Source organism: Spermophilus citellus (assembly GCF_964194105.1).
Source record: "Spermophilus citellus genome assembly, chromosome: 15".
NCBI lineage: Eukaryota > Metazoa > Chordata > Mammalia > Rodentia > Sciuridae > Spermophilus > Spermophilus citellus.
The window spans coordinates 43309617-43333572 of NC_138195.1; the positions used below are offsets into that span (position 1 = coordinate 43309617).

General features: G+C 39.7%; 1 protein-coding gene across 1 annotated transcript; it reads left to right on the top strand.

Annotated features, from left to right (window-relative positions):
- The first annotated feature begins 293 nt into the window (after window positions 1-293).
- Window positions 294-14644, top strand: SRGN (serglycin). The gene is made up of 3 exons (XM_081268142.1): window positions 294-468; window positions 9282-9429; window positions 13413-14644. Exons 1-3 carry the CDS (start codon window positions 390-392, stop codon window positions 13672-13674), a joined length of 489 nt encoding a protein of 162 aa, XP_081124268.1. The 5' UTR covers window positions 294-389; the 3' UTR covers window positions 13675-14644.
- The last annotated feature ends 9312 nt before the right edge of the window (window positions 14645-23956 follow it).

Here is a 23956-nt window from a genome sequence, read left to right on the forward strand (position 1 = left end):
ATTGGTGGCTCACTCCTACAGTCATCAACCTGTGTTTAGATTGTCACCTGAAGAAAGGAAAAACAAACCGTCCTGGATGTTGATTCTGCTGTTTTGATGGAAAAAGAAAAAAAAAATTTTTTTTAAAGGCAAATGGCAAACAACAAAACTTTAGAGAATGCAGGCGTGGGGAGAGCCCAGTGCAGTTTCATAATGGGTATGAATAGTTATTTTTGCTGCTTTCCTTTTCTTTCTTTCTGGGTTTTGATGTGGATCTCTTTCTATTTGTTCAGGAAACTGTGACGTGTGTTCTGGGCAGGGTTTGAGGTTTTGGAACCTTTTCTAAAAGGGACAGAGAGCACCCTGCTGCATTTCCTAATCGTGGGCTGGCGTGTTGGAGTAAGCTGGTCATGATGCAGAAGGTCCTCAAGTGCAGTAGCCTGGCCCTGGCTCTCGCCCTCATCCTGGTTTTGGAATCTCCAGTCCAAGGTAAGACCCAGGACACTTGTTCCCCTGTAACCTTTTCCATAAGCCCCAGGGACCATGCAAATGATAATGACTATTTTAATACAAGGTACTGACGGTATTATATTGTGGGAAAGGAGGCAAAGACTTGAACGTGACCAAACTCCTTTGTGTAAGTTCAGTTGAATCTGGCACCAAGAAAAATTAAACTCTGAGGCAGGTGCAGCCATATAAACTCTTACAACGATTGAAATGTGCTGTTTGTTTTTGGATGAAAATGTGTGGTTTATTAATTTTTTTTTAAAAGAGAGAGAGAGAGAGAGAGAGAGAGAGAGAGAATTTTTAATATTTATTTTTTAGTTCTCGGCGGACACAACATCTTTGTTGGTATGTGGTGCTGAGGATCGAACCCGGGCCGCACGCATGCCAGGCGAGCGCGCTACCGCTTGAGCCACATCCCCAGCCCTGGTTTATTAATTTTTAAAGCTCAGGAAAGGAATAAGGAAAAGGACTCACATGCCTGATCCATAGAGATGGCACCTTGGAATGTTCTGGAATTTCTACCTATTCCTGGATGTCAACACAAACCCCAAGTTGGAATGCACTGTGGTGGTGTCATCATTTTAACATTGGGAGATACTATTTTTTAATTAGGGTAAATTTGACAGTGTGTATTTTTTTTCTTTTTCTAATTTGTCACTGTAAATTCGATTATAGGTAGACATAGTTAATGTAAACCTTAGGTTTTAAAGAAAGCCCAAAGAATGTTAGGATTTGAGCTATTGCTCAGAGAAACATCACATTTGGAAATATCTTCTTAGTTTGATCTATCATTTGGGGCTCTTTAGTCGGACTGAAACAACTTCAAATCTTTTAATGACTAAGAAAACGAAAATGCTCAGTTTATAAGAAAAAGGCAATTTCTTTTGCTTTTGGTAAATAAAAAAAATCATAATAAGGAGAATGTCCCAGCCTAATAAGTAGATGACAGAATTTATAGTAGGAAAACATTAGGTTCCCCCAAATGGTAAAGGAAATGTTGAGTCACAGTGACATGCTTGTCCTGGATTTGTTTCTTCGAAGTGACTTCTAACTGTCATGTTCTTACTTCCTGTGGAAATGAAATCTTACCAATGATCTCAAAGAAATTCCTCAGATATTGGAAATTCATAAAGTTATCATCTTCTAGTTATTGCATTAGAGGAAAACCAGCAAGTAATGCTACTGCAACAGTTTCATTCATCTTCTTAGTTTTAAAGTGTAAAAGTAGAGAACGAGCTTTTCTTGGATCCTTTTGGGAAAAGCTACAGCCTGATGTAATGATTCCCTAACACCCGTGTGCTTTGACAAGATTAAACACAGTGAGGTTCATATTTGTGGCACAAACTTGGGTGAGTAGATCCCTACCTAAGTTTTTCTATCTTCAAAATTTCCCCAAAGTGTCACATTTTGCACTGACTCAATGGGTAAGACCAGAACAAAAAAAACGAAAACTTTCCTTTTATGTGTATGCAGAAGAAAGAAACCATCTTGAAATTGTTGAAAATACTAACATTTATGTAGATTTCGCTCTTCGTTAGAAAAGGAAACCAAAAAGAAGACAAATGAATGAACTGAAAAATGAGGCTATTTCTGAGGGGAACTTGGGCTTCGGCTCAAGGACGCGTGCTCACATTGAACTTGAGGGGAAAAGAGATGCCTTGTGCGTGTTAGTGATGCAATAAGAGGCCAAGGGCAGAGCCAGGACTCCATTTCACCACACCCCACCTGATGCCAGAGAGAGGAGATAACATCCTCCCCCAGCTTAAAAAAAAAAAAAAAAAAATTTACCATGCCCTGCGCATGCCTGTAATCCCAGCGGCTTGGGAGGCTGAGGCAGGAGGATTGCAAGTTCAAGGCCTGTCTCAGCAATTTAGTGAGGCCCTAAGCAATTTAGTGAGAGCCTGTCTCAAAATTTAAAAATATAAAGAGGGCTGGGGATGTGGTTCAGTGGTTAAGTTTAATCCCTGGTACAAAAAAAGAAAAGAAAAGAAAAAAAAGTTTACTGAATTTACTGGTTTCAGATTAGCAAGGCTTTTGGTGTGCTTTTGCTGAGCACCTTCAACCCCTCTTAGGTTCCTGCATTCCTCTGCTTGGCCCACCATAACAAAGTAACACAGACCACATGACTTACACAACAGAAATTAATTTCCTCACAGTTCTGGAGTCTAGCATCCAAGATCAAGGTATTGCTAGGTTGGTTTCCTTCTGACGCCTTTCTCTTTGGCTTATAGATGCTGCCTTCCCCTTTGGTCTTCACGTGGCCTCTCTCGCGCACATCTGTGTTCTAACGGTCTATTTTGATAAGCACACCAGTCATATTGGATTGGGGTCACCCTAATGACTTCATCTGAACCACATCTGCAATGATCCTCTTTCCAAATTATGTCACGTTATGAAGTTAGGACTTGAACATATGAATTCTGCAAGGGATATACTTCAGCTATCACATAATTGTTTTTAAAAACCCAATACACACATGAATGTAAAACTGTCCACTGAGTGGAAAGAAATGAAAGTGCCGTGACGTGGTGACAGAGGATGGAGAGCACAGACGGCTAATCTAGTTCATGTAGGCCTCCAGGGAGTTATTGATGAGGTCTGAATCCTAGCGTTGTGTTATAGCCTTTCTTTTCAAAGATGCCCGTAAATAAAGAAAATGGAACATTCGTGAGCAGGTGTGACCAAGGGACCAGGGCTAGCCCGTGTGTTCCCACTGCACTGTCTCCTAGAGCACAGTACTGATCCCACCCACATGTGCAGCTGTTTGTAAAGGGCATTCACACCCATTCTCTGGTAATGATCATCACATTCCTTGGGAGGAGGAATTAGCACCAATTGGTAGAGAAGAAAAACTGGACCTAAAATTCATCATCTCATTTGCTCTTTACATCAGCCTCTTGCAAAATATGTGTGGGTTTTGCCCAAGGCCCATTGCAACTGACTAATGGCAGAAGTAGTCATTCCAACGTCAAGTCTAGCATTAACTTGCTGTTGATTAGAGGTTTTTTTAAAATTTAAAACAAAAAAAGTATCACTGGGCATCATGGCGCCTGCCTGTCATCCTGGTAGGTTGGGAGGCTGAGACAGGAGAATTGAAAGTTCAAAGCCAGCCTCAGCAATTTAGTGAGGTCTTTTTTTTTTTTTTTTTTTTTTCAGAGTAGAAATTAGAAGTTTATTAGAGGACAGCAGAAAAGACTTCTCCCGGAGGAAGAAGGGGACCCAAGAGGTGGAATCCCTTAGTGAGGTCTTAAGCAACTTAGGGAGACCCTGTCTCTAAATAAAAAGGGGCTGGGGGAGGGGCTGGGGTCGTATCAAGGGTAGAGTGCTCACCTAGCACATGCAAGGCGCTGGGTTTGATCCTCAGTACCACATAAAAATAAATAAATAAAATAAAGGAATTGTGTCCATCTACAACTAATCTATATACGTGTGTGTGTGTGTGTGTGTGTGTGTGTGTGTGTGTGTGAGAAGGGGGGTGCTGGGGATGTGGCTCAGTGGCTGAGTGCCTCTGGGTTCAATCCCTAGTATTAAAACAAAAACAAAAAACAATCAAAAACACCAAAACCCTTTCTTTGACTATCACCCTTGCTGTGTTTACTACTGACTTGAGGGAGAAATTGAAACTAAACTTGGAGTTTTTTATAACTTGTCAAATCATGCAAGAGTCGGAAGTTTATCCATCTTGTGGAATTGTAGACCAGTAGGAAGTAACGTCAACTTAGATAATGACAGTTGCTTAAATGCACCCATTTTGAGTGAAGCAAATACCCCCCCTTTATGACAGTTTCTGCTTAAGCTTCTGTAACACACTTGCAATAGGTTTCCATTAAGAATAGGAAGTTAGTAAATTGTGATTATGTGAGGGGAAAAAGTGTTACTATCATATAAAAAAATATGGAGGAACTACTGGAGAAAGTTGCTTGATAACATTTACTCATAGAAAGTATGTTGATCAAGCAGAGCTAGTGAGGGTATGTGTGTGGGTGTGGGGGAAGTGGAGGACAGTGAGGGAACGGATTTTTTCTGTTTTTTTTTTTGCCGGTGGTACAGGGGATTGAACCCTTTTTATTTTTTGAGACAGGTCTCACTAAGTTGCTGAGGCTGGCCTCGAACTTGTAATCCTCCTTCCTCAGCCTCCTGAGTTGCTAGGACAAGGTGTGCACCACCTTGTCCAGCTGGAAGGAATTCTTAATAAAAATCATACCTTTCCCTGGAATCCACTACACAATGAACCAGCAGATCCTCTGTGAAGCAGATCCTTCTATGAAGATGTTTCTGACTAGGAAAGCATTTTATTTTTAAGATTATGATAATCGTAAGAAATTTATCTCAAGTAAAAGAAAGTCAAGGTACTCTCACAACTTCAGGAGTTAGAACCTTGACTTTTTACATCCTGCCAGCACCTGTGGATAACTATGTCAGGAATTTTGTGTCTATAACTGCTCCCTCTTTATTTTTTTAATTGTAGTCGGACACAATGCCTTTGTTTTATTTATTTACTTTTATGTGGTGCTGAGGATCGAACCCAGGGCCTTGCACGTGCTAAGTGAGCACTCTACTGCTGAGCCACAACCCCAGCCCTTGTTCTTTATTTTAAAATATCTTCAACAAATTCAATAGACTTTTGGAGTGGGAGACTTCTATCTCTGATTTTGTTTTTAATGTTTATTTTTTAGTTTTAGGTGGGCACAATATCTTTATTTATTTATTTATTATGTGGTGCTGATAATCGAACCCAGTGCCTCATGCATGCTAGGCGAGTGCGCTACCACTGAGCCACAACCCCAGTCCTATCTCTGATTTTTAACAGCTTTACTAAGAAGGAGTTCATATACCATACAATTCACATTTTAGGGTATATAGTTTAAGCCAGGGATGTGTCTTAGCAGTAGAGCACTTGCCTAGCATATAGAAGCCCTATGTTCAATCCCCAGCACTGCAAAAAAAAAAAAGTAAGGTCTATAATTCAGTTATTTTTAGTGTATTCACAGAACTGTGCAACCATCACCATAGTTGATTTTTAGAACATCTTCTAATCTGGGCACAGTCATGCATGCCTGTCATCCCAGCGGCTCTGGAGGCTGAGGCAGGAGGATCCAGAGTTCAAAGCCATCCTCAGCAACAGGGAGGAGGAGTTAAGCAACTCAAAGTTCTGAACTTGGGGGCTAATTTTGTATTTTAGAAATATATGTTGGGGGGGATTGGGGTTGTGGCTCAGCAGTAGAGCGCTGACTCGCACGTGCAAGACCCTGGGTTCGATCTTCAGCAACACATAAAAATAAATAAGTGAAATAAAGGTATTGTTTCCAACTACAACTAAAAAATAAATTAAAAAAATAAAAAAGAAATATATGTTATCAATTTGTCAAAGTTAGAGCTGCTCTACTAGTGAAAAGATGCAATATTTCACAGGGGTACCCCCTCAAAGCATTCATTTAGGGGTACGGGGGGAGTGCTTGCCTAGCATGCATAAGGCCTGGAGTCTGATCCCCAGCACCAGAAAAATAAATAAACTAAATAAATGTAATTTTTCTGTTTAACTTCCTATCCAAGAAAATATTTTCTCACCTTGCTATTCAATGTATTTCAAACTCTTGAAATATGACAAGTCCAAATTGACACATGTTGTGAATATGAAGTATATTTTATTTTGAAGACTTAGTTTGAAAAATAAAAATGTAAAATTCCCCGGTAATAACTGTTATCCTGGGGCTGGGGTGGAGCTTAGTGACCGAGCACTTGCCTAGCATATTCAAGTCCTTGGGTTCAGCCCCCAGTATTGAAAAAACAAAACAAAACAAAAAAACAACTTTTATATTGATTATGTGTTAAGTGATAATATCCTAAAACATGCGTTAAATAGACTATATTAAAATTAATTTTACCTGTTTTTAAAACATCTGTGTTAGCTGGCTTCATGTTTCAATTGGATAGTGAGGTCTGGACCCCATAGGTGTGAAGACATCGCCCTCTGCTGGGGGAGATGTTTGATTTTTTTTTTTTTTTTTGTCTCACCAACTAGGAGTTTCCTAAGCCCTAATTAGATGCCAAATTATTACTGCCTCAGGAAAGAATCAGAAAAGGAGATAAAATATATTCAATATCTATTATGTGCAAAAGCTTGTGTTAGATGCTTCACATAATTTTATTTCACAAACAGAAACTCGTATTTTTATTTATTTATTTATTTATTTTTAATTTTTGGTGTTGAGGATTGAGCTCAGGGACTCTTTACCATGGGAGCGATATCTGCAGTCCTTTTTATTTTTGAGACATGATCTTGCTAAATTGCTGAGGCTGGCCTTGAACCCGAGGTCCTCTGCCTCAGCCTCCCAAGTTGCTGGGATTACAGGTGTGCACCACCATGCTCAGCTAACTGGGAACTCTTTGCTGTGGTATTTCTCATATTTTTGTGTAATTTTCCCCAATATCTGTTTGAAAGCTGATAATTTGAGAATTTGAAAGGTACTAAGTTGTAGAATAGTAACTCAGATTCAAATTCTGGTCTCTCTACAAGTTGTCTACTATCAGAGGTAGGTTGTTGTAATTTTCATCAGAGAAACTAGCATTTGAAAAGCTCTGCCATGGTGCTAGTTGCCATTCTAAGAACCTAACATTCATATCTCACTGTTACATCCATGATGGTTCCCATTTTACAGATGAGGAAGTTGAGGTGTGGAGAGGTTAAGTTGGCCACCGTCATATGGCCAGTAATGGGCAGACTTCATGATGTCATCTTGCCTGCCTTATCCCCAGAGTGTTTTGGACAATTAGTTCCCACACCAGACTCTGTAAGCTCTACTTAGGAACCACGGGGAAGATTGTGATCGAATAGAGAAGAGAGAGGAAGCAAACTGGCTAACTAAATGTAGAATATTTACTCTCTTTCCAAGTCAGTCTTTTAAATGTTTATGTTTTAGAGGAATGTTATCTATTACAGCAAGTTAGAAAAGAAAAAAATCATCAAAGAGTCTACCACCAGTTATTTTTGTGTAATTTCTCCCATTTTCCACAGTATCTTTTCACTCATTTTTATTTATTTATTTGCTTACTTATTTATTTATTTTGGTACTTCAAATTGAACCCAGGGGTGCTCAACCACCAAGCCACATCCACAGTCCCTTTTTATTTTTATTTTGAGACAGTGTCTTCCTAAGGTGCTGAGGATCTTGCTAAATTCCTGGCTTTGAATTTACAATCCTCCTACCTCAGCCTCCGGGATTATAGGCACCTCAGCTCCTGGCAACAACTACTGTTTAGCTGTTTGGTTAGTGAGCACCTTGTCATTTTTCCAAGCATTTATATTGTTTTGTGCTGGGCTTTTCTGCTTTGCAAGAATTGCAGCCATGCTTCTTCTTGCTAGGTGATTACTAGTGCTCGAAGCACTTGTTTGAATAAAATGTGCGCTGGGGCGGGGAGATGAACTGTTTGCAGGATGGCGTGGTATTTCTCACCATCAAGCTTCTGTCCTTGCTAAACTGAGTCATGAAGAAGGTGTTTCATGAACTAATAAAGGGTCCCATATATAATATCACCTTAGAATACCAGATTTGTAGACTTTTCTATAGAAATTAAATTCAAAAGAAGCAGTGAGATATTTGACTATTGCAACCTCTCTGTTCCTCTGTGAATAGGCTAGTCTTCTTGTGAAATCTCTGAAGACAAAGAGTTTTGATTTACTTTTCATTCCCAAGAATCCTATATGGTCCTAAAACATAAGCGCCAGCACTCTCTAATGGTTTGGATACTTCTCAGTGCACTTCTTAACCTTTCTGAACCAGATTTAGCTCATCTCTCTAAAGAGGCTGACTTTGGGATTGGGTATAGGTTGGAATCCTGGATCTTCTACTAAGCTCCTTTGTGGCCTCAATTTTCCAATGTGAAAAGCGGAGATAATAGCACAAAAATAATAATAGTCCCAGGCATGATAGCACACACCTGGATTCCTAGCAACTTGGGAGGCTGAGGCAGGAGGATCACCAAGGTCAAGGCCAGCCTGGGGTACTTGGTGAGGCCCTAAGCAACTTAGTGAGACCCTGTCTCAAAATAAAAAATAAAAAGGATGGGGATGTGGCTCAGTGGTTGAGCACCTCTGGATTCAATCTCCAGTAAACCCTATACATAAATAATAATAATAATAATTAATGTTATCCATTGTTTACTATGTACCAGGCACTATGTTAAAGTTTTCTCATGATTGTTTTGATTTAATTTTTATTTTGGGGTGTACCAGGGATTGAACCCAGGGGCACTCAACCACTGAGCCACATCCCTAGCCCTATTTTATATTTTATTTAGAGACAGGGTCTCACTGAGTTACTTAGCATCTTGCTTTTGCTGTAGTTGGCTTTGAACTCACGATTCTCCTGCCTCAGTTTCCTGAGCTGCTGGGATTACAGGCATGCACCACTGCACCTGGCTTCAATTTATTTTTTGTGACAAGCTTATGATACTATTAAGACCTGCATTTTACAGTAGGGGTTCCAGGAAGTTTAGGTTTCATAACTGGCCAGTAGCAGAGCCGAGATTTGCTTGCAGGCAGCTGACATCAATATTAAGCTCTTTGCTACTTTATGGGAATGCTGTGGGGACAAAAAACATTTACAAAAGGCTAGTGCAGAGTGGGAGCTGCTATTTTGTTAATGGACATTAAACCTGTCTGTGCTGCACCTTCTACCAAATTTAGAATCCATTTAACTTAAAAACTTCTGGGTTTTAATCTATTTAATTAACAGCAGAGCAATTAAAAGCTGTGGAAGAGATACTTATATCTCACGGGTTCCTTGTTCGGGCAGGTTATCCTATGCGGAGAGCCAGGTACCAGTGGGTACGCTGCAGTCCTGACAGTAATTCTGCAAACTGCATCGATGAAAAGGGACCCCTGTTCAACCTTCCTCCAGGCGAATCTAACAGGATCCTCCCTGCAAGGACTGACCCTTTTCCGTAAGTGAACTTTGATTTTACAAAGGTTATAGTTTCACAATGTCTAGTGAAATCTTGAAGTGGAGGTTGGAGGACCTCCACACCAAGCTTTAAGCTTCTGCTTTGGAAGTTTGGATTTTACTGTGCAGTTTGGATTTTGCTGTGCAGTACTTGGTAGAACTGTACCATATATGTGGTATACGAGATGAGCAAGTATTTTGTCTTTTTGCAAGGTTTTGTTGTGGGTGACAGACAAGCATTGTGCTTTTCACCAACAGATATTAAAAATGACTAAAGATTGTTTTATTTATGTACATAGAGTATATTATATTAAAATTCAATTGGAGTCCATCAGGTATTCTAATAAATAAACAATGTGCTACATCAGTAAAATAGAATATTATTTAGCTATGAAAGAATGAAATACTGATATATGGCTGGGTGCAGTGATACATGCCTGTAATCCTATGGCTCAGGAGGCTGAGGCAGGAGGGTCACAAGTTCAAAGCCAGCCTCAACAGCTTAGTGAGGCCCTAAGCAATTCAGCAAGACCCTGTCTCTAAATAAAATATTAAAAAAAAAGGCTGGGGATGTGGTCAGTCGTTGAGCACCCCTGGGTTCAATCCCCAGTACCATAAATAAATAAATAAACAAACCGGGAAGTACCAATATCTGCTACAACATAGGTGAGCCTTGAAAACATTAAACAAAAGAAAGAAGCCAGTTACAAAAAGCCACATATTATATGATACTATTTACATGAAATGTCCAGAATAGGTAAATCCCTAGAGACAGGAAGTAGATTGCTGGTTGCCAGGGGCTGGGGAAAGGGATGACTAAGGAGTGATTGCTACTGGGTATGGTTTTGTGGGGGAGGATGATTAGAAATGTCCTGGAATTGGGGGTGATTAAAAAAATGGGAAAGAAAAAAATAAATGGCATGCCATGTAGAACAAAACCCAAACCGCTTCTTGATCAACGAATCCTGCTTAAACTTGCAAACAGTGCCAATAGGAATTCATAAGTAACCAAACGTTGAATTACATAAGTCATTTACTTTAGTGAATATCAAAATTATATAGTTTATAGCAAAGATGGATGAAAAAAATGATTATCATCAAAGTTTAAATCTTCAGGCTCAAACCTAGATCAGAATGAAACTTTGTAGTCCTGCCCTGTGTTCTTACTTTAAGTTTATAGCATGAAGTCTGAACTTAATATTGTAGCATCCTCCATTTCTTTAAGTCATAGGTTTCACTAATAATTCATTTAAATCTAAAATATTAGAAGAATAACTTAAATTCTCCAAAATAACAACTCTTCTTCTTCTTCTTCTTCTTCTTCTTCTTCTTCTTCTTCTTCTTCTTCTTCTTCTTCTTCTTCCTCTTCCTCTTCCTCTTCCTCTTCCTCTTCTTCCTCTTCCTCCTCCTCCTCCTCTTCTTCTTCCTCTTCTTCTTCCTCTTCTTCTTCTCCTCCTCCTCCTCCTCCTCCTCCTCCTCCTCCTCCTCCTCCTCCTCCTCCTCCTCCTTCTTTTCTTTCCCTTTAACTGGGAAAGGAACCAGGGCCTTACATGTGCCAGGCAACCATTCTACCGTTGAGCTACTTCTAGCCTCCTGCTTTTTAAAAATTTTGAGACAGGGTCTCCCTAAGTTGCTGAGGCTGCCCTTCCATTTGCAATCCTCCTGCCTCGGCCTCTCCAGTAGCTGGGACTACAGGTGTGAGCCACAACACCGAGCTCCAAAACCTCTCTTCACATCATTTCTTCTCTCCTATAACCTCTGTGATCTTCCCTTTCTGAAGCCAGTAACTTTGCTTCTCATTCCAACACTCTGATTTTCCTCCTGTCATTATGGATGAATGGTCTCTGCTTCTGTGCCTAACGCAGGCCCCTTGCCTTCTGATCTAGCCCTTGTCCTTCCTGGTCCTGCTCTGTGTGTGGGTGGGGGAGGGCTGATCCCTGTGGTCTGCTTTCCTGAAGCATTCAGGTTTGTGGCTGACTGTGGCCAATGGGAGGCACAAAAGAGAGATGGGGGAGGCCAGCAGGAAGAGAACTCAAGAGGCACCTCTGGCATGGGTTTGTCATATAGTGGCTTCATTTCCCACTGGATGCCCCTGGTCTCTGGGCTCAGATAATATCAGTCTTCCGCTATCCCTCTAACTCACTAGGAAAGTACTTTCTTGCTGTTGCTAATCTCTGAATTACCACATCATCCTCTATTTGGCTTCACTTCTCCTTGAACACATGCATAAGCAGTGCCCTTTGTATTAAATATTTAGAGAAGTTTCCCGATTGGGCCTTGGTTGTTGCAACTTCTAAGGTCAACCCTCTCTGTGTCTGGTATCCTATCCCCATTCATACCCATCTTCTCTACAACTTAAATTCTGCAGTTACCTCTCTGAACCCAGTATCTTCTTCCCAGCAGGCTTCAGGCATACTTTAGTGTCTCCTGTTTAGGCATCTTCTCTCTCTCTCTCTCTCTCTCTCTCTCTTTCTCTCGCTCTCTCTCTGGTACCAAAGGCTGAACCCAGTGGGACTTAACACCTGAGCCACATTCCCAGCCCTTTTATATATTTTTCATTTAGAGACAAGGTTTCACTAAGTTGCTGAGGCTGGCTTTGAACTCATGATCCTCCCGCTTCAGTCTCCTGAGCTGCTGGGATTACAGACGTGCACCGCCGCACCCAGCATCTTCTTTTGAAATTCTTGCTTCTCTTTGCTTCCATACCCTACCTTATCATGGTTTCCTCCTGCCTTCCCTGGCTGTTTTCTCTTATGCTGAATTTTTTATATACTGGTGTGGCCCCGGCTGTTGTGGGTCCTCCTCTCAATCTACATGTTTTCGCTAGGTGACCTCCTACTGTTACCTGGCTTTTAACACCATTTATATGTCAATAACTACCAAATCTGATCCCCCAGGCTGAAGTAGCCACATGGCATCCTCTGTGACATTACTCTATTTCATTTCTCTGCACCACTTAATGTTTTCTTGATTTTTAATTCACTTTTTGTTGTCTTTCCACTAAGTTAAAAGTTTCTTGAGTCAGGTGCACACCTGTAATCCCAGTGACTTGGGAGGCTAAATCAGGAGGATTGCAACTTCAAAGGCAGCCTCAGCAATTTATTAAGGACCCAAGCAACTTAGTGAGACCCTTTCTCTAGATAAAATATAAAAAAGGACTGGGGATGTGGCTCCATGGTTAAGTGCCTTTGGGTTCAATCCCCGGTACAAAAAAAAAAAAAAAAAAAGAAAAGAAAAAGAAAGAAAGAAAGTTTCTTGATCAGGGACCTCATCTATCTATTCCTGTTCTTTCCCAGACACTCAGAACAGGGATCTCTTCTATGGTTCTTATTCAACAGATATATTTATCAAATCCATGAATGATGAAAACTCCAATTGATTGTGACCTGGGTTTATTATTTTCATGGTGAAAATGATCCGCAGGATGTGATGCTCAACTTTAGTCTCTGATGCCATGCCCTGATCTCCTAAGGAGAGATGGCACCATTGCTTTGATCTTTGGTTGCTCACTTGACTTCTAAGGGGCACATTCAGATGCATAAGCCCCCACCCTTCAGCACCTTCAGCTCATGAATGCAGGTTGGAGGCAGATTAATTTGGGGATATACTGGGGGGTGATAAGTTGAATGTGAAGGATGGGCATGGTGGCACATGCCTGTTATCCCAGAAGCTCAGGAGGCTGAGGCAGGAGAATCAGAAGTTCAAGGCCATCCTCACTCAATAACTTAGCAAGACCCTGAGCCACTTAGTGAGACCCTGTGTCTAATAAAATATAAAAAAGGGCTGGGAATATAACTCAGTAATTAAACACCCTGTTTGACATGGTTTTTTGTTTTATAGCATTCAATAATTTAGAGACTTAAAGAGCTAAACTCTTAATTTGAGCTACTGGGTGGCTACATTTATTTCTTTATCATATAAATATTATGATTATATTCCCTATGAAACAAACTTTACTCTGTTTTTTTTTCTTTCATATTTCAGAATGAAAAGATTCCAGAACTTGAATGATGTTTTCCCCCTTTCTGAGGACTATTCTGGATCAGGCTCTGGGTCTGGTTCTGGATCTGGATCAGGATCTGGAAGTGGCTCTGGAAATGGTTTCCAAAATGAAGTGGAACAGGAATACCAACCAGTTGTTGAAAATGATGCTTTCTATTACAACTTCAGGTCTTTCGAGAGCAATCAGCCCTCAGACAACCACAACTTGGGTCAAGAAGGATTAGAAGAGGATTTCATTATATAAAAATGAGGGTTTCCCCACCTTGATGCCAGGCAATGTATTCAGTGTATTTTGTGTACCATGGTTAAATGATCAGTCTTGGGACAAAGAGTTTTATGGAAATTTTAAAACATCTGATAAAGAACCTTAAACTTTATCACCTTTATTTCTCATGAATTCTTAAAGGATTATGCTTTAATGCTGTTATCGGTCTTATTTTTCTGAAAAATATCTTCTTTTTTGGCACTGGGTATCACACATGAGAGGCAACTACTTTACCACTAAGCTACATCCCAGCCTAATACTTGCATTTTTTTGGTTATCTTGTTCAACCAACATCATTATGAAATGAACTAGACTCCCATTACATGAAGTTACTTTAAAGAAAAATAATTATACTGTTTTTAAAAAAATTCAGTCTGTGAAGCAAATTGATAGGCAATATTTCATACCTCAATCTTCAGGGCACCTGACTCTGATTATGAATTATAGATCTATCCCTTTTATTATGGGAAAAAAAAGATGAAACAGTACATTTATAGAGTTGATATTTGACATGGAGTACAGTGTTAAGGGTGGTATTGTACTGTTACTGTTGGGTGTGTTGCAAAGCTAGAGGACATTGTTCAGCTGAAGTGTGATTGTTATGATTAAAAACTTAGGACCCCAGTTAAAGCACAGTTGTGCTTCTCAGTATCGCATCCTGCTTTACCTTTTACCACTGGATATCTTCATTTTCAAATGTTATTCTATTAAAGCAGAAGTATAACCAAAGGGTTAAGCTGTCTGGGATCTCTTGTTGTAAACTGGGGAAATAATTATTTTTGATCAGATGTTTCTCTAAAAGTCTTAGATTTAAACTTTCAATCATGGCTTCCCTGTTGATGGGGGTGGATGATGGTCAGGTACTCAAATGGAATCTTGACCCAGGTCTGGCTCACAGGGATCATTTTTCCAATCCTTAAACATATCATTAAATGGATATGCTTGGTAGTTAACACAACCCCCACGCTGGTTTCTTTCTTTCTTTTTTCTTTTTTTTCTGTCAATAGAATTTATTTATTTATTTATTTTCGGTGCTAGGAATTGAACCCAGTGCCTCACTCATGCTAGGCGAGCCCTCTACCACTGAGCCACAACCCCAGCCCCCACACTGGTTGCTTGACCTGTGTAATAGGAGAAGACCAACAAGAAACTCCTGAAGCTGTCTCTCTCCCTGTATGCCAATAAATCAAAAACAGTCCTAGGGGAATGTCAGAGGTTAGTAGCATCTTTAAAAACCTAAAGAGTAAAGGAATGCTGGTCTCCAATGCGTTTCCATTTAATTCATCAGTCTGGGCCATGAAGAATCCAGGTGCATCCTGGAGGGTGACAGTAGGCTATCACAAGTCCAGGCAGATATGAGCTCTACTGTAGCAGCTGTGCCAGCTAGAGCAGTGGTACAGCTGCAGGAATGTGGTTGGCAGTCACTGATCTGGCAAATGCTTTTCTATCCCATAAATCTCCAAAAAAGAGGATCAGAAAGAGTTGACCTACTCTTAGAACCAGCCCCAGAGTACATTTACAGTCTCTTCCAAATGGTTGCTAATACTTCCACCCTGTCATAACATGAACTAAAAAGACCCGGACTGGCAGGACATTTCCCAGAATGTCACATCACAGTGGTCCATTGTATCAGTGGATCAGGAGTCCCTGACCAGACCTGTGTCATCACCCATGATGTGCCAACACCTCCCTCTCAGCTTACATCCATGGCCACCCATGGGGTTCCTTATGACCAACCATCAGAGTAGGATTGAGCTCAGGCTTTGTTCACATGGATTGGACTAGGATGTAGAAACAAGCCAAAAAGGGATGGCAGCTGTGCTACTGTTCCCATTAGGAGTGATTTTGAAAAACAGTCAAGGGAGGAAGTCTCCCGGTGGCCAAGTTTCAGGAATTATTCCAGGTCATCTCCTAATGTGGAAAGAAGAGCAGCTGGAGGTTGGGATACCTATGCAGTTTCATGGACAGTGGTGAACGTTTGTGTCAGTTGGTCAGGAGCCTTGAACAGAAAGAAGTCTGGGTTAAAGACATGTGTATGCGTCACTGAGTAAAGTCACAACGTGTGAAGACTTTTGTATTGGATGTTAATGCCTATCAGAAAATATCCACTGCAGAAAAGGCAGTAAGCTATTGGGTAGATAAGATGACTTGACAGACATCAGTCTCTGACATGGGTCACAATGAGCTCATGGAAATGGCAGGAATGGAGTCTCCCACTGACCGTCTAGCTATTGATGCTGCCAAATGTCCAATATACTAGCAACAGAGGTCACCTTGAGCCACTGATATGGTATAATCTCTGAAAGCCCTAGGTGGCAAGTTGACTATAACAGATCCCTACTCTCCTGGAGGTTCAAGGGATTTGTACATAGGGACAGACCTGTATTTCAGGTACAGGTTTGCCTTTCCTGCCCTAGGGGGTCTCTGGCGCATTACTACCTAAATGATTACAGAGTGATTCACTAACAGGATTTTTCATAGAACATTGCATCATGACATTACAAAAGGAGATGCAGCCCTGGGCATATGACTGTGGGACCCACTGGTTTCATCACATACCACATCACCTGACTTGGAACACCAACCTCCAGAATGCAGAGTATATATTAAATCAAAAATTTTACTGTGTCCTTAATAGATAGACTATGTGGGTCCAAGAACTAAGGAGTGAAAGTCGGAGAGGTTCACTTTGCATCAAACCTCACTTCCCATCACTGCAATGTTTTGCAGATTTAGATGTTATGGTTCTTTGGGGTATATATTTCCACCGGGGGGCACCATAAGAGTCCTACTGAATTCTAGGGACTCCGGAGGCTGAAGAAGGAGGATCACAAGTTCAAAGCCAGCCTCAGAAACTTAGTGAGGTCCTAAGCAACTCAGCGAGACCCTATCTTTAAATAAAATATAAAAAAGGGCTCAGTGGTTAAGCTTAAAGTATGGCACTTTAAACTCTTGTGTGCCAATGAATGAGTCAAGGAAAGTCACTATCTTGGTGGGGTTATAGACCTGATCATGAGTGGGAAATAAGGCCACTGCTACATGGTAGGAACAGAATGGACTGGGTTTACACTCAGGTGATGACTGAAGCTTCCTTTAGTACTTCCTTACCCAGTTCAGGTGATAAATGGGTAAATTCAGCAGCCAGGTCTGAGAAGAACCATCAGCTTAGATCCTCATGTTTGAAGATCTGGGTCAGCCCTCCAACCAAACAGAGGTGATAACCAAAGATGAGAAACAAAAACAGGTCATTTAAAATAGAGGAGAAATTTGATGAGTATCAGCTGTAGCTTTTTTTTCCAGAGGGGGTCACTAAGGATGGAAACCCAGGAGTGTTTTACAACTGACACACATCCTTAGCCTTTTAATATTTTGAGACAGAATCTGAGGGCCTCACTAAATTGCCAAGGCTGTTCTGAAATTTTCGATCCTCCTGCCTCAGCCTCCTGCATCACTGGGATTGTAGGCATGTGTCACAAGGCACACAACTATCAACTGTAGTCTTTTTTTTTTTTTTTTTTTTTTTTTTTGGTGAGGGCTGGGGATTCAACTCAGGGGCACTAGCCTACTGAGCCACATCCCCAGCCCTATTTTGTATTTTATTTAGAGACAGGGTGTCACTGAGTTGCTTAGTGCCTCACTTTTGCTGAGGCTGGCTTTGAACCATAATCCTTCTGCCTCTGCCTCCCAAACTGCTGGGATTACAGGTGTGCACCACATGCCCAGCTTAACTGTAGTCTTGATAGGAGCTGCAAAGGTAGCAGCCTTCACTGCCTTCCACTAAGCTTCCCCTCATTAAGTTTTTCCCAGGAAAAGAGTCCTCTAGTGTCTTGAAGGAGCTGAACTTATATGAAGCAAATAGTTTGGAGTGGCACAGGGATGAACTTGTATGGATGCTGGACTGTGTTGCTCAGATTCCCTCTTCAGGACTGGAGGACTTATTCCTCCAGCTTCTGGGAAGGTTGGCTGATGAAGAGAGCCACCTCATCCAATGTCATGGTCCCTTCTCTGGATAGCTCGAAGTTGCAGTCGAAGATTCATCAATGTAGGGGTAATAAAGGCTCAGAATTCATGCTCCAATTACAACAACTCTGAAGGGATAGCTCAGCTTCCAAACTCTTTATGGCATCAGCTGAAGCCTTGTTGTGATTATACTACAGCTCAATTTATTCCTGCCTAATCCTTCTTCCTTCTAATACTGCTTGGGTGTTGACCCTAAGACCACACCCTAATAAACATCCCCATGTTATTCTTCATCTGAGTTTGCCTCTCATAAAACCCAACTCATAGAAATTATCTTTATAACACCTTATTTATAGTGACAGGTGTTAAATTCTTTTTTTAAAATTTATTTTATTTTTTATTTTTTTAATATTTTGTTTTTAGTTGTAGATGGGCACAATACCTTTATTTTATTTATTTATTTTTATGTGGTGCTGAGGATTGAACCCAGTGCCTCACATGTACTAGACAAGCGTTCTACCACTGAGCTACAACCCCAGCCCCTAAATTCTTTTTTTTAATAATTATTTTTTTAGTTGACACAATACCTTTATTTATTTATATGTGGTGCTGGGGATTGAACCCAGGACCTTGCACATGCTAGGTGAGCACTCCACTGCTGAGCCCCATCCCCAGCTGACAGTTGTTAAATTCTATCCTGATCTTTCCATTAGTAAATCTGTTGTTGTTGTTATTATTTTGGGGTGTGGGGGATTGAACTTAGGGGCACTTGACCATTGAGCCACATCCCCAGCCCTATTTTATATTTACTTAGAGACAGGGTCTCTAGGAGTTGCTGAAGGTCTTGCTAAATTGCTGAGGTTGTCTTTGAACTTGCAATCCTCCTGTCTCAGCCTCCTGGCTGCTGGGATTATAGGCATGCGCCATTGCTCCCAGCTTACCCTGATTTTAAGAATTCTCTTTTTAGGGGCTGAGATGTAATTCAGTGACAATTGTCTCACATTCACAAAGCCCTGGGATCCATTGCCAGTTCCAAAAAAGACAAAAAAATAATTATTCTTTTGGGGGGGGGGTGGGAGGTGTTGGGTTGGCGGTGTCTTTCAATTTGTACTTTTTAAGTAACTCTAATTCATAGTCAGTTTTCTTCTCTGATATTTTATAATCAACAAAACCCCACTGAAGACCAAGCCACCAGGAATGAACTGTCCAGACTACTCACCATTTAATGGAAGAAAAACAAATAACTGCAATACATTTTATGTTATAGATATTTTTCAAATCTGTAATAATTATAAACAAAAACGCCAAGGCAGCAAAGAGAAGGGAATGATTGATTGTACAGGAATGTTTTGTCTTTCTTTCCTCAGCATGTTGTTGGTTTTACTGTTTGAGTCACTATTTAAAATATTAATACAATTGATCTTTCAGAACTCTATTTGTCTTCTCAGATTTTTACTGAACCAGGGCTTCTTAGCCTAGTCATTATTGGCATTTTGGACAGGATATTCCTTTGTTGTACAGGACTGCCCTGTTTCTTTTTTTCTTTTCTTTCTTTTCTTTTTCCTTTTTCTTTTCTTTTTTTTTTTTTTTTTTTTTTTTTTGTGTGTGTGTGTGTGTGTGTGGAATGTCTAACAACATTCCTGATCTCTACACTCATTCAAAGCTGCTCGGTTGCACCCTGCCCCTAGATCTGACAATCAGGATGTCTCCAGATGTTGCCAAACATCTACTAAGGAGAAGACTCTTCCCTCTTGAGAACTACTTGCACCAAACTTATGATTATTTTTGGACTGAAGTCCTATCAATTGTAAGTCCTATTACCATAAAATGGTATAGTGTGATCTATCATTAATCTATGGGAAGTAGGAACTTGATTTATTTATGTTTTTAGTATGGGGGATCAAACCCAGGGGCGCTTAGCCACTGAACCACATCCCCAGCCCCTTTTAGTTTTTATTCAGAGACAGGATCTGGCTAAGTTGCTGAGGCTGGTTTTGAACTTGCAATCCTCTTGCCTCAGTTTCTTGAACCACTGGGATTACAAGCATGCACCACTGCACCCGGCTAGGAACTTTATTATCAAAATATCTCAGCTGGCTGGGGTTGGAGCTCAGTGGTTGAGCGCTTGCCTGGCATGCATGAGGCACTGGGTTCAATCCTCAGCACCACATTAAAAAAAAATAAAGATATCGTTAAAAAAAAATCTCAGCTACTTATATAATTTGTTATCAGTGGCTTATGTACAAATCTACATTTTTAGATGTTTGTATGTCAATTATTGGATATTTTGTTTCTTTATATTCACATGGACAAAATGTTAATTAAATAGGACTTTCAGAGAATAAGAAAGAACTCTGGGAAATTTAAAATGTAAAAATATGCATTAGTTAACATGCTCTGTGCAATAAATTACCAAAAATCTTAGTGGCTTAAAACAGTAAACTTTTTTTTTTTTTAATTTCATACTTTCTGTGGATCTGAAGTTGGGGAGATTACTTGGGTGGTTCTGTTAAGGTGGTCTTTCATGGAATGTCAATCAGGATGTCAGCCGGGGTTTTGGTTATCTGAAGACACCATTAGGGAGGGAGGTCAGTTTCTAAGACGGTGCACTCATGTTACTTGCTATTCACAGGAGGTCTCAGTTCTTACTTGGACCTCTCCATTGGGCCATATGACCTGGGCTACTTGACTTCTCTAGGAATGAGTGATCCAAGAGAAAGTAAGCCAGAAGCTGCCTTAGAAGTTGCACATCATCCCTTCCACCTTATTCTGTTGGTTACATAAAGCAACCCTGACAGAATTTGAGAAGCGATTATATGATGGTATAAATACTGGAAGGCAAAGTCATTGAGGACCATATTAGAAGAGGGCTATCATAATACAGAATAAAAGTCATTACAGGGTTTGGATCATGAAATTAGAAAAATCATGTAGAAGGGAGAATAAAAAGACAGAAAATAGGAAAAATAAGAAACTAATAATTCAGAAAAACCAATATGTGACTAGCAGAAGATTGAAGAAAAAACCAGGCATGGTGGCACATACCTGTAATCTCAGTGACTCAGAAGGCTGAGGCAGGAGGACAGCAAGTTTAAGACTAGCCTTCGTGAGGTGCTAAGCAACTTAGTGAGATTGTGTTTCAAAATAAAAAATAACAAGGGCTGGGGATGTGGCTTAGTGATTAAGGGCCCTTGGTTTCAATCCCCAGTACCTAAATAAATAAAATTTAAAAAATAAAGATGATTCAAGAAAAGAGGGGAGAGAAAAACCACACATACACAAATACACACATAAGCTCAAACAATGAACAATTGAAAAATAGAAAATTTAAATTCCATTTATGAGTATCAAAAATACAAATGCTTAGAGATAAATTTAGCAAAAGATATATAAGGCACTGAAAACTACAAAATGTTGCTGAGAGAAACTTAAAAAGACCTAAATAAATACAGAAATAGACAATATTCATGGATTGGTAGGTCCACCATTGTTAAGGTACCGATTTTCATTTTAAGAACTCCAGTGAAGCCATGGACTCAACTCAATCCCAACCAAACTCACAGCAGATATTTTTTTCTTTTCTTTTTTTTGGGGGTGGTGGTGGTGGAGGTAGAAGTGTACTGACAATTCAAAAATGTATAATGACATACAAAGAACTTAGAATAACCAAATCATTCTTGAAAAAGAATAAGTTGGAGTAGTTACATTTCCTAAGTACAAAGCTTACTACAAAACTTTACTTATCAAGAGAGTATGACATTGCATAAAGAAACAAAAAGATCAATGTAACAGAATCAAAGTCCAGAAATAGACCCATCATTATATATTCAATAGATTTTTGACAGACATCAAGCAATTAAATGGGAAAGGAAAGTATTTTAAACAAATGGTGCTAAGCTGAGCACAGTGGCACATGGTAGTAATCCTGGCCACTTGAGAGGCGGGAGGCAGCGGGATCCCAAGTTTGAGGATGGCTTGGGCAATTTAGTGAGAACTTGTTTCAAAATAAAAAGTAAAAAGGGATAGGGATGTAGCTTAGTGGCAAAGCACACACCTGGGTTTAATCTTCAGTACCGGAAACAAAAACAAAAAATATGGGCTGGGGTTGTAGCTCAGTGGTAGAGTGCTTGCCTAGCACATGTGAGGCACTGGGTTTGATCCTCAGCACCACATTAAAAAAAATAAATAAATAAAATAAAGGTATTGTGAAAAAAATAGATGATTCATTAAAACAACAACAACAAACCCTCCTAAAACAAAAACAAAACAAACAACAAAACAACAACAAAAATGGTTTTGGAACCACTTGGACTCAAGCCCTCAAATATTATTTTACACTATTTGCAAAATTTAATTTGGGATGGATCACACACCTAAATGTAAAAGTCAAAATTCTTGAGTCATCAATAAATATTGTTAGGAAAACAAACAGGTGAGCGACAGACTAGGAGAAAATATTTGCAATTAATACATGATATAGGACTTGTATCAAAAATACTTAATAAACTATAACTCAATAACAAGAAAACAAATATCCCAAATAAAAATTGTCAAAGGGAGGTTCATAAGCATGAAAAAGAGCTCAATATCATTGATTATTAAGAAAATGCAAATTAAAATCACAGCAAGATAATTATATCAAGAATGGATGATATTGAAAATATTGACAACACTAAATGCAGATGTAGAGATACTTAATTTTCATACACTGCTGATTGGGGGTAAATTGGCACAACCTTTTGAAAAATAATGATTGATTGTTTCGTTCTTTTTTTCCCCTAATACTGGGGATTGAACCCAGATGGTTGTGCATGCTAGGCAAGCACCCATCACTGTGCTACCTCCCCTGTAAAATTTCTTATAAAATTAAATGTATTCCTATCCTACCCAGAAATTCCACTTTGTTATATTGAAGAAACATTTGTACATGAATGTTAATAGCCATTTATTCACAATAGGGAAAAAAAACTGGTGAAAACAGATGTCCATTAATAAGAAAATAGGTAAATGTTCTGTGGTTGGTTCACACAGTAGGATACTCCTAAGCAATGAAAAGGACCAAAGTATTGATACATAGAACAAAATAAATACATTTCAAATTCATGATTGGGCTGGAGCACTCACCCAGCATGTGTGAGGCCCTGAGAGATAGTTCCTAGGTAACACACACACACACACACACACACACACACACTAAAAGAAAAACAAAAAACAACATTATGATTAATGAATGAAATGAGACACAGAAGAGTTCCTTACATATAAGTATATAAAAAAATATATGTACAATTTCTCTTTCCTATTCCATAAGTTGCCTTTTCATTCTGTTGATTAGTGTCCTTTTAAATTTTTTTTAAAAATTTGTTTGTTCCAGTTATACCTGACAGCAGAATGCTTCGATTCACTGTACACAAATAGATCACAATTTTTCACTTCTCTGATTGTACACAAAGCAGGGTCACACCATTCATGCAATCATACATGAACCTAGGGTAATGATGTCGGTCTCATTCCACCAACTTTCCTATCTTGCTCAGCCCTCCCTATCCCTCTTTCCCCTCTGCCCCATCCAAATTTCTTCCACTCATCACATGCCCCCCACCCCTACAGATTAGCATCCATTTATCAGAGAAAACACTCAGCCTTTGGTTTTTTGGGATTGGCTTACTTGGCTTGATTGTGTCTTTGATGCACAAAAGTTTTAAACTTTTATGTTGTCCTACTTGGCTGTTTTTGCTTTTATTGGCTTGTGCATATGGTGTCATATCCAAGAAATCATTTAAGTCCAAAGTCACGAGGCCAAGGCTTTCCTCCTGTGTTATTATAGGAGCTTTTTGGTTTAGAAATGATGTTTGTGGATTTAATCTATTTAATTATTTGTACATAGTGCAAAATAAGAGTCTAAGTTTATTCTTTTCCATATGAATATTCAGTTTTCCCAGCATTACTTTTGAGGAAACTATCATTTCCTCAGTGTTTTGGAACTCTTGTCAAAGCCCTCGGATGAAAGAGATTTTCTTAAAAAAAAAAAAAGATGTTATATATAGATTTTATATATAGACTGCACTGTGGTGGTTCAACAGTTTTGAGACTCTGAACATCTTTCCATTCATCTGGAGATGTTCCAGGCTTACTTTATAATGACCAGGACACAGTTAAAGCCAGAGAAGTCTTCCGCAGCCTCGCTGCAATTTAGGAAGCAACGGATGTTGTACTCAAGATTTTTCCCCTATTGGTCTCTTCAGAGGCAAGAAATTAATAAGTTATCAAAACTCAGAAGCCCGGGGGTAGGATGGGGAGC